Source organism: Hevea brasiliensis, chromosome 9 (genome assembly GCF_030052815.1).
Source record: "Hevea brasiliensis isolate MT/VB/25A 57/8 chromosome 9, ASM3005281v1, whole genome shotgun sequence".
NCBI classification, from domain to species: Eukaryota; Viridiplantae; Streptophyta; class Magnoliopsida; order Malpighiales; family Euphorbiaceae; genus Hevea; species Hevea brasiliensis.
In genome coordinates, this window is record NC_079501.1 from 18,544,111 (window position 1) to 18,556,535 (window position 12,425).

The 12,425-nt window shown below is 32.6% G+C and overlaps 1 protein-coding gene across 1 annotated transcript; it reads left to right on the top strand.

Annotated features, from left to right (window-relative positions):
- Nucleotides 1–417: 417 nt before the first annotated feature.
- LOC110638926 (probable polyamine oxidase 4) lies at nt 418–8,798 on the top strand. Its single transcript, XM_021789666.2, has 10 exons — nt 418–943; nt 2,097–2,212; nt 2,348–2,436; nt 4,546–4,659; nt 4,987–5,074; nt 5,170–5,255; nt 5,353–5,455; nt 6,501–6,598; nt 7,615–8,044; nt 8,392–8,798. Exons 1-10 carry the CDS (start codon nt 901–903, stop codon nt 8,704–8,706), a joined length of 1,482 nt encoding a protein of 493 aa, XP_021645358.2. The 5' UTR covers nt 418–900; the 3' UTR covers nt 8,707–8,798.
- Nucleotides 8,799–12,425: the final 3,627 nt, after the last annotated feature.

Sequence of the window (12,425 nt, forward strand, 5' to 3'; positions counted from 1 at the left end):
AATTAATTATGATAATTAAATTAATAAATATATTAACACTTTTAATTAAATTATAAATCATATATAATTATATAAATTAATTATACTAATAATTTTATAATTATGTTATTTCTAATTTAATTATCTTACAATTAAATAATATTAATATATAATTGAGCTTATTCATAAACTATAATTAATCCACCCATAAATTTATCAATTGATTTGATTATAAATAAATATATATTATAATAATAAAATTATATTATGAGAATCTGTCCCGAATTTCCTCATCAAAGATACTAGACTTTGCCCAAGAAACCGGATATTCCACGTGGACCTTAAGGCAAAAAAAAAGTTCACGGGATCACGGCTTTGTACTATGAAATACCGAAAGTAGCCCTCCCGTGTCCAGTCCTGTCCATGAAAGATTTTACCTATTAATGACAGACGGAGATGAAGTTGCTGGGACTGGGAGCTTGTGCTATTCTATAGCTTTCTCGGAAAGTGCGAGAAAGAGAGGCAGGAATTTTGCTGCTCTGCATAATCTATGCAACCGTGGATCGAGCTCAACGCTTCGATTTCAAAATTATTGTTCATTAACACCAAAAATTATTATGAACTGGTTTGATAAGCTTCGTTCTTCTTCCAATCTCAGCCGCTTCATTGCCGGCCTTTTAATCTTTATTCTCTACCATTCTTTCCAGTTAATTTCTAATTTCTTGATTCCTATACACCCTTAATTTCAATTTCAATCTTCCCAATTTTCATCGTCACACCCACATCAACGCTATCAATCAATCAATCGATCAAGCAAGCAAGCAAGCAATTTCTTCTTCTGTTCCTTTTTAATCGATTTCAATTTCTCTGCATCTTCTCTCTCTCTCTCTCTCTCTCTCTCTCTCTCTCTCTCTCTATCAAATGGATGCAAACATCTCGTCTCTACACAATCTGTTGCTCGACGGTTAGTATGCCATTCTTCCAGGCTCCTTGTTCATTTTTTTTCTTGCCTTTCTTTTATTTTCTTTTTTTAACCTTAGCGGACTAGTTCTAACAGGAAATAGAATTGGGGAACAGTGAATCATTGTGTAAATTTGAATGTTGAGTTTTTTTTTTTTTTTAATATCTGATACAGTGGATGCTGGCCCCTTTTGGTTTTTTTTTATATTTTTTTATATTTTTATTTTGTCTATTGTTTGTCTTGTACTAGCAGTAGCAGAGCAAATAACGTTTCTCCCAATCCAATCACAAGCCAAGCTGCCCATTGGGTCCATTTATTGAATAGCAACCTTTATTATTTACCATATTTCTTGTAGTTTGAGAATTATGTAGGATTCAAACAGTTAAGTGTGCTTGTGGTTATATACTCTATTAGATCTCTTATAGTCTCTTTGAGAATAGTGTATGGAATTTTTTTTTAAAATGAGATAAGGCAATTAGAGGTAGACATCAAAACCTTAATAAGAGTTGAATAAGTAGGATTTTGAAGATTTTAACTTGAACTTTCCTAAAAAAAAACACTGCTCTCGAACAAGTTAAATGTTAATTTAAAAATGGTATCTTACCTTAAAAAATTTCCAGACATGGCCTTAAAGAATGTTCCAATAGTTGCGTCTCATGGCTATGTTGATATGTTTTTGATTTGTCGTCTTGATCTATCTTCCATTAATTCTGGTATACTACGCTGAGAAAGATGAATGCTTGTTAATATTTTTCTACGACTATCTATGGCTAATTGAGTTGAGTTTATCTATGGCTAATTGGTTAGTTAAAAAAAAAAAAGAATAGGGAAATTTAGTTTGGATCATGGTTGCTTCAACTCTTTAAAATAAAACACCTGTTTGAGGTAAGAATATGCTACTGGGAAACATTAAAAGAATATGTGAAAACTGAAAATTTTGAAATGCTGTCAACTTCAAATTTCGGACATATATTCTCACAATTAATACTCATACCTGGGGAAAAGTAAATTTTCAGAGTTAAGAGCTGGATAAATTTTACTGTTGTCTTACATAAGCAAAACCGACTCTCTCTTCGTTTTCTGTTTTTGTTAAAGCACATTTATTTCAGTTTGGAAGTGCTGAATCTTTGCTGGTTTGTTTGACCTTGGTGACTAGGCACTTTTGCTTCACACATTGAGAGGAAAAACAGTTCAATACCTACTGTCATTGTGATTGGTGGTGGTATTTCCGGGCTTGCTGCTGCACGAATCCTCCATGATGCATCTTTCAAGGTCAGCTTAGTGTAGCATGTAAATAATATGCAAGTTGTGGATGAGGATGTTTTACGTGTGTGTCAGCATCCAAATATACACATGTGCATGCGTACATCTGCATGAATTAATGACAAATTGTTGTTTTTTCTTAAGGTAATCTTGCTAGAGTCACGGGATAGACTTGGTGGCCGTATTCATACTGACTATTCATTTGGTTATCCAGTGGATTTGGGAGCATCATGGTAACATCTCCCTTCTTACCCCCTCCTTTCTCTCTCTTTCTCTCTCAATTTCACTGCATCCCTTGCTTATGATTGAGTTTATGCATACAAAAGAACAATTCCTTTATGATGTGTTAAGTTAGCATACTCGTATTTTTTTTCATACCCCCATTTATTTGATCTCTTGTTGGCCAAAGTCTCATAAACCTGCACTTTTCTATTTGCATTTGTTGCTTCATACCATTGGAAATAATATATGCACCAGATGCCATGAAGAGAGAGGAAAAAGAGCAAGGAGCTTATTTGAAATCTTGGGTCTTGATCCTCTGTTATTTTTTGTAAACTTGAACTAAATCATCAAAAATTTTTTAGGGGTTGCTTAATCGTTTTGGATTGTTTTGGATCTATGATAATATCAAAGGGTTATATGTTTTGAAAGGTCATGGAGGAGTATGATTTTCTTTAATCTCAACTTAATCTTAGTCTTGATTGAGTTTAGAACTTTCGATAGGTTAATGGATCCTTTTCTCCATTCTATTCTGTTTTGGGCCAACTGGATTGGGAGCTACCGTAAAGCGAAAACAAAATTTTGTCTATATTGTTCTTGTCAATTTTTTCTCTAATCTCAACTTAATCTTAGTCTTGATTGAGTTTAGAACTTTAGATAGGTTAATGGATCCTTTTCTCCATTCTATTCTGTTTTGGGCCAACTGGATTGGGAGCTACGGTAAAGCGAAAACAAAATTTTGTCTATATTTTTCTTGTCATTTTTTTATGCATCTTCTTGGTTCCTACTTCCTACTGCTTAAATTCAATCAGATATTAGCAGTGGCGCATCTCCTATCTATTAGGTATTCTCAAATGATCTTCTCCCAACTTATCCTCAATGGGTTTCATATCTGCCCATGAATACAATTATATTTGTTGTAGTTCTTTTTCCCCCCCCAAATTCTTATACTATTTCAGAATCACCTTAATGCATCTGATTCGTAATAGGATCTGCTATATTGAGTGGTTGTATATTAAGTTTGACAACATATTTCCTCAAATATTACATGGTCTTCTTTGTTTCCCTTTTTGAGTGCTTTTCTTGGATGCTTTAGCATGGTCTGCTTTTGACCGATGTGCTAGATGTATCAAGTGTTCTTCTCAAGTGCACAAGTGACAAGTGTAGTTCTAGTGGTTTGCATATAAGAGGGAGTAATTGTGCCACAAATAAGATTTCCTGCCTTAAACTGCTAGTTAACTATGATCCAAGTCGAGGACTATTAATAAACATTAATAAATTTTGTAAATAGCTTTTGTTTCCTGTGCTTATTTGGATATGTCGATGCATGAATTTCCCAATATTGAAATTAGTGATAAATTTGAAATTCAATGGTTGGCTGGATAACCTTTACCTGTACCGAAATGTGCACATTTATGGTTGCCTAAAGGAATCCAATATTAACTTCTTGATGCATTATATACAGGAAATTAATAAATTTGTTAACTGAATTGTGCTCTGTGATGAGTTCCTTTTTGACCCACATAATCCATTTTAATGATGCCATGATGAAGTGAATATTTCTACTATATGTCAACAAAGTCTGTGCAGCTTCACTCATTTCGGCAAGTTAATCCCCAAAATTCCTACTTCGATTTCATTGATTTCTTTATTTATTGGAGATTTATTCGATCACTATATTTCCTCAATGCGGATAGAAGATAAGCACTATCATTAACAAAAGTATATTCATTTGTGATGGATTCTCTTAAGTCTTATATAAACTCTTGCAACCTTATTCAGAAAATAATTTATTCAACTAAGCTGACAGAGGAACAGTTGGTATCCATTATTTCCAAATTTTACAAGGGACCTCATTGTGACAATCACTTGTGCCTTGGAAGCCTAATGGATTTATCATGCAGATTAAGAAAGGATTCCTATTTCTTGTTTGTGTTTCATGTTGAATCTTTAAGCCTTTTTTTCTTTCTTTCTTTTTCCCTTGCTTGTAATTCCTGTTCACTGGGTTTGCCTTCATTTTTTTGTTGTTTATAATATTTAATAGATGCCTTACTGCTTACCATTGTGAAGTAACTCTTCCGTCGATGAAGTATAACGCAACATGTACTATGGTTGCCATTCAGGCTACATGGCGTCTGCAATGAGAATCCTTTGGCTCCATTCATACGCTCTTTGGGGCTCACACTATACAGGACAAGTGGTGATGACTCAGTATTGTATGACCATGATCTAGAAAGGTAATTTATTTACTGCTTTTATGTCTGTATTTCCTATAATACATGTGAGAATCTATGTATAAAATGGACTTCCACAATTATTTTTGCAGTTTAATAGTTTTTTCAGCTCAAGTCTTAAATGCAATGGCCCAATTATGCAATGTTGTTGCTTCCATGAAATGAGGAAAAATGAATAGGATATGAATAAACTCTTTTAGATGGAATCATTAATCATTAATTGATCAAGTAGAACTTGGATATGTTGCTGCTTGGATCAAATATATATCATTTGTATTTGGTTATAGTATTTTCTTATTTATTTAGTTTGAACTTGTTTTGGTGAGTCAGTTATACTCTTTTTGATATGGATGGACATCAAGTTCCACAAAGGCTGGTCAAAGAAGTTGGAGATATATTCAAGAAGATTCTCAAAGAGGTATCTATTTTATGTTAAATTATGGGATGGAAATTTAGTCATAAATTCTGCTCAGTTGCGATCAGCGAGCAAAGTTCTTATGTTGATTCCTTTAGACAGAGAGAGTAAGAGATGAACACGCATATGACATGTCGATTCTCCAAGCAATTGAGTTTGTGTTAGATAGGCATCCAGAATTAAGGTACAGGAAACGAAGAAATTTTGCTACACAAGTTTCTGAAATCTGCTTTCAAGTATGGGATTCTTCAGTTTTGCTTACGTGACTTCTGGTATTGCAGGCAAGAAGGACTTGCATGTGAAGTGTTGCAATGGTACATATGTAGAATGGAAGCTTGGTTTGCAGTAGATGCAGATATGATATCGCTGAAAACATGGGATCAGGCTAGTGAAGTTTTTGAATTTCCGTATTCAATTTACCATAACATTGGTAGCACCTGTTTCGATAATAGACCATAAAATCAAAGGGTCCACCTTGGATCAAACTTGAAAATAACTGAGAAATGTCCAGAGCATTTCCTGAGAAATAAAATAAAAATGAACTGTTCCAGTTCTACTGTTTTCCTTTTTGGAATTCTCTACAAATTTGGGATAACTTCTCATATGATCACCTAACTTATCATTAAATTTCAATGTTGGAACTTCACTTTAATTTACACCATAAAATCACTCAACTTTATTATGTATTTCAATAAGGGCACCATTTCTAGATATAGAGATCTGGTCAGATGCTTTATATTAAGAAGGTCTATAATCCATCTGTAATTATAAAGTTAGATTTAAAAGGTTTACTTAGCTAACACGTTAGAAATTCTTTTGAAATTCCACCAAAATCTAACGACAGTGTTCTTATTGAAATACAAGTTAAAGTTTACTGATTTTTATGCTACAAATTGAAATTATCTTTGCTTTAATTTATTTATTACTTTAGTGATTTTGTGTAAAATTAAGCCTACAATTCTAGAAGGCATGGCAAAAAAATCGGTTAAGTTTTGGAATTATTTATACATTAAAGAATTTCCTTGACTGTCTCTATGGGGACACCCCAGTGTTATAGGCTTGAAATTTTCATCAAGGGATCTCGGCTTTAATTTTGCTGGAATTAGGTGGCAAGGGGTATGGCAAAGGAGAGCACTCATTCTAGTTGTGTAGTTCAATCAATGTACCAAGAAAAAAAAAACCTCCAAGGCTTTTCTAACATAATTTAAGTTCTTGTTATTATCTCAACCGTAAATTTTATGTCATTAAAATATAAGAAGTGAAATGAAAATTTTAGACGCTGGAAATTGTAATGTTTGCTTAATGTAGATTTATGGATTTTTTACCTTTTTGAGAAATTGAGCTTCAATATGAAGCTTTTCTAGGTTAGGTCACTTCGGATTTGCCTTGACGCATAGTTACATAGTTAAGATTGTTCCTTGTGGAACAGGAGCATGTTCTTTCTGGTGGTCATGGACTTATGGTACAAGGTTATGATCCTATAATAAAGGCTCTTGCAAAAGACATTGACATACGCTTGAATCACAGGTATGGCTCTTATTTCAGTAACGATTTCAGTTGCATTGTGACTCGACATTTAGAAATGATCTGTGTAAAAGGAAATGAAAAAAAAATAAAGGAAGGCAGAGGGTAGGAGTTTTATTATGATGATACGTGTAAGCTTCCTTCTTCACATGTTGCTTTCATATCTTTTATTTTTTCCTCCATTGTAACTATAGATTCTGGTTCATATCTTGTGTGAAGTCATGTGGTCTCTATTTTAGTATTGGGTGTGAGTCCTGATGCCTAATTCTTTATTCTAAAGGACAATTGCTCAAATTAACTGTGGAATTTTAAAATGAGGTTGTACATTTCTCTAGCAGCTTAGAACTAGAGTAAGTTGTTTAGTATTAATGCTTATTTGACCAAGTGGTTTAGTATGTTGTTTTGCAACACATCAAGAGCAAAAATTGTCTTGAATTTTTTTTATTCAGATTGGATAAGACCTGCCGATTTCGAGAGGTGATGTTTTCACTTTCTAACTCAACCCAAAATTTTTTCAAAGCAATTGCTTGTTTATAATTTCTTCGGCACATTGAGGTATGCTTGTGATTTAATATGTGAAGAAGCACATGTAAGATAATTTTATAAACCAAATATTGTCTGAACTGCTTTCCTGGTTTTGTTTGTTGGGCTGCTTGTGTGGGTAAGCAGTGGACAAATGGGATGACAGACAGAGATACACCCATGTCCATGCATCATTTACATGAATGCTTTCTGAATTGTCCCAGTAACATTAGTTTCAGAACTTGAGAATTGAAATTTTTAGTATGTAAATGGATGTGGAGACAATTATCGAGAAACTTATATTGTAACTATTTAAAAAAAAATGTTATAATGAAAAGGCTTGAGTAATTGCATGTAAATTTTGCGTGGGATTTATTTATTTATTTTTATGAATTCATGGATATATGGCTGTCACTTGATTTTCTCTCGCTTCCATGTGCTTGCAATTGTTTATACAAATAATAATGTTTCATTCTTTTCTGAATCTTGATACGTAGAGTTACAAAAATATGCTATGGGCCTAATAAGGCAATGGTCGTAGTTGAGGGCGGAAGGAACTTTATAGCTGATGCTGCTATAGTTACAGTACCACTTGGGATTCTTAAAGCCAATTTAATTCAGTTTGAACCCAAGTTGCCAGAATGGAAGGTTGCTTCAATTTCAGATATTGGTGTTGGCAGTGAAAATAAGGTTGCATTACAATTTGATAAAGTATTTTGGCCAAATGTGGAATTCTTGGGCATTGTTGCACCCACATCTTATGCTTGTGGTTATTTTCTCAATCTTCACAAGGCAACTGGCCATCCTGTACTTGTCTATATGGCCGCTGGTAGGTTTGCATGTGATCTTGAGAAGCTATCTGACGAGTCTTCTGCAAATTTTGTGATGTTACAGCTGAAGAAAATGTTTCCTGATGCAACAGAGCCTGTAAGTCATTTTTTTCCGCTCTTTTATGATTTAGTTTCAAGAGAATTCATATGCTATATCTACTTGAGGCTATCCACTTGAAATATGTAGCTTTTAAGTAATAAAAGTGATGGCGTATCAGTGAACCTATCGTGTGTTGTTGGGTACTATGCTGTAAAAAGGGAATTGTGTAGGTGTAGTTCATCTGGATATAGAATAGATGATTTTTAAAGTCGTCCTTTATTTCTTTATGCAGTGCCTATGACATGCATTTTTCTGCAAATCATTTGTTCTGGATTTTAAACAAACTAGTTTTGATGCTTTATATCAACTTCATGACTTGCCATTTGGTTGGTGTGCTGGAGTAGGTTCGATATCTCGTATCGCGATGGGGAACAGATCCAAACTCACTTGGTTGTTATGCATACGATGTGGTCGGAAAGCCAGAAGATGTCTATGAGAGGCTTCGTGCACCCTTGGGAAATCTTTTCTTTGGAGGGGAAGCCGTTAGCATGGAGCACCAGGGTTCTGTCCATGGAGCTTACTCAGCTGGTGTCATGGCCGCTGAGAACTGTCAGAGGCATGTATTAGAGGGACTTGGTAACCTAGAGAAACTCCAGCTAGTCCCTTTAAGGTGTGAAATTCATGAATCTGCATTTCCCCTCCAAATCTCGAGGATGTAATTTTTTTCATTCAGTGAAGTATGAATTGGATTTTTATGGACTTTTCTTAATTTCTGAAATTCAAGTTTCCCTTAAAAAGTTAATTTTATTTATTTGATTCCTTTTGTTTTTCTTTTCAGTTTCAAGATTCCTGTAGGAGGTAATTTTTTAATACAATTGACTTGAATTAGAACTCAAATTTAATATCTTACAGTTTGAAGATGATAAAATTTAGGACTTAATTCAAAATATCTTGATTATAAATTTCATTTGTATGGAATAATGATTTCTTGCTGAATAATATAAGGTCAACTTAAAAAAAAAAAAAAAAACAAAAAATTGAAGACTCTAGAGATGAAGTGCTTCCCAATTGAATATAAAAAAGACTGTTTGTGTTGTAGAATGTGGCTTTCAGAGTTTTGACTGCTTAATTTTCAATAATTTAAATATCAATCAAGGAGATTGAATTTGCTGTCATTGTTTGTTCTTCAGTTAAAAGAGAAGAAATCTCTTTAATTTTTTAATATTACAATACAAATATTCAGTTCTTTCAACACACACAAACATTAAAAATTGATATCAATTAAACAACATAAGAAAGCAACAGATTTTGTAAGTTTGAATATAATTTTTGCATAAGGGTCTCATTCAAGTGGTATAATTTTAAATTTTATTTAAAAGTTGACCAGTTAATCTATCTGTATAAAATAATTATTTTTCCTAAATAATAAAAAAATTGTTCATGATGTCCTTTGCAGCTAATTAATAATGAGAAATTAATAAATTTATTTCTTCATATTGATTTTGAAGATTATTATAAGAAAATCCTATCATCTGTGGTCAAGCTGTTTTTCTATTACATTATATTCAGATGGTATGTATATTATGTAACACTCTTCATCTGTTTATAGTGTAGTCGAGGAAGGCATACCACACAGAGTGCCGAAGCACCTGATCTCATCTTATTTCATTTCAGTTTTTTTTTTATATATATTTCAAAAATGGTTTAGGCACTAACATTATTAATTAAAGTCTACTAATGTGGTAAATACCATATATTCTCCATATTCATAATTTCAATCTCTTTCATTTTCAGAATTAACTCATACATCAAAATGTTCAATTCCTTTAAGTAACATAATTTGTCAACTAATTATATAAATTCACAGTCTACATATTATACAAATTAATTACATCACAAACTTACTCAATGTAATTTCTTAATTTGAATTACAACATAAGAAATAATTAAAATATACAAAATACATTATATGCTTAATGTGAGCCCTATCTACATGCATTACTGAGGAGGTGACAACCTTGAACTCTTCTGATACTTCTGCAGATCTGGACTTCAAAAATCTCAGTCAACTGTCTACTGGTTTTACCTTCAGTACCTGCACGAGGAAACAATTCCATCGCGCTAAGCATTTCTGCTTAATAGTGCAATAATACACCAATGAAATAATATATATAAATAAAGAAAGAAATAAATCATAATTTGGATATTTATGAATCAATTTAATTTGGTATGGTATTTTTAGTATTAACTATCTTATATACTAGTTTGTTTCTATTTGGAAGTGCTGAGTTCATAACCTTTCAGTAATAATACCTAGTATACAAATTATTCTAACTGTATTGTATTTTAAGTCTCTACGGTTCTACAAATTATATTTTTATTATATTTCTATAGCTAATCTCTTTTACTCATTTCATTCAATACTTAATTTAATTGTACTGAAATTTCATTATACTTAACTTAATTTAACTGCCTAAATTAAATGATATTTTAATTGACTGCCCGTGTAGCCTATACAACTGACCAGACTAGATAAAATAGCACTGGGTACCTAGTACCTCTGGCCGTCACACCATCGATCACAAAGTACCTCCCGATGTGCAAACAGTATGGCTAAGAAGCCATATAATAAATCAGGCAATAAGCATAGCCTAATAGCATAATTTGTATAGCCATAGACTATTAAAAATCACAGTGTGGAGTAAAGTCATTTACAGTACAGCTGTCAGAACCCTATTGGCATGCCAACCTATCCAAAGTAGTCAACTAGGTAAGACTAGGGCATTTACAAGCTTAAATATTTAATTCTTTATTTTTAGGGTTTATAGGTCATTATGCCTTTCACTGGTCAACAAAAATGTTGACCTTTTTATGTATCATGGATAGGTTGATTCTAGTATCAATATGCCACAATTTGCATTTCAATATGTTGCTAATATAGTACATTTTACAATTCTCACAAGTTGGCATTTATTGCCAATTTTATTTCTAAAACTTATTGCATGATAATATCAAATTTTCAATTTTGGTATGCTAGATTGATCTAGCTAGATGTCCTATTTTTCTTAGTTTTTAGATTCTGGTCAAAGAAGTAATTTTATATGTCTATGTCTTATTGAATTTTTGCCACTGATTTCATGTCATTCTGAATTGCATAGACCAAGATATGGTCAATTTACTAAAGCTGGACAGATTGCATTTTTTATGCAAAGTTAAGTCATTTTTAGGTCAAACTCAATTCTAACAGATTTGGTATCCTAATTTGGGCAAGTAAATTGACTTGGTTCTAGTCATTTCTGGGCTTTGGTGTCTTTATAAGAGTTGTAGCTCTATGTCTAAGCTTTCCATTGATATAAATTTGAGGTCATTTGGACTTGTTTACAGTGAGTTATGGCTAAATGAGTGACTACTACTCATATGGTCAAATTCTGAGTTGCAATGGTTCTGGACAGTTTTGATATCTCAATTTGTGCAAGCAATTTGACTTAGTAAATTGCATTTTCTGGATTCTATAATCTTTACCAAAGTTGTAGCCCTTTATCTAAGCTTTCTATAGGTATAAATTTCAGGTCATTTGGACCTGTCTACAAGGAGTTATGGCCAATTACGTGATTATTATTCATATGGTCAGATTTTAGGTTTACAAGGTTGCAATTTCGGATTAGGTCAATTTTCTGGTCACTTTCCGGATAGAATTTTGGTAAGTTTTCAACATGAAAGTTGACATATTTTATGCCTAGTTTCACCTCTAATTGGCCTCATACTAATTAGGGTCACACATTTAGAGTTATAGACTCAAATATATACTGCCCTTAACACACTCCTCAAACACAAATTAAATACACATTCAACTTGCTCAACTTTAACTTCCCATACCTAATTCTGATTTTGTACCATACCATATTCATTCATCACATCTTAATATGGTCAATTTGGACAGAATACAAATATCCTCAATACACCAAATGCAACCCTAAGTCACAAAGTCTAAATTCAACAATATATACACATAAACACACCTAATCATTACATATAATTTCCAATACTAATTTACATACACATTCATCAATCCTTTGTACTATAATTCATCCAACAAATCCATGAAATTAAGTACTCTTCATAGAACCAAAAGGCTACCAATTTCAAGCTCAATTATCCAAATCTTCAAACATTGTTCAAAGCCTCAATTCACATTATCAACCTCACATGTACACTTGCAATTAAATTCTAATACTTAGATCACAATAATTAACATCAATAATCAACAATTATAGGCATAAATTAATCCATATTCAAGCTCATCAAAGCTGCCAATTTGACAATTACACTAATCTTCCATGCTTCTTTCAAAACCTCATTCAAGTTCCAAATTTCAACTTACACATAAAATTAATTTGTTCAAACATCTAATTACCTCAATCAATATCATCACCCATCT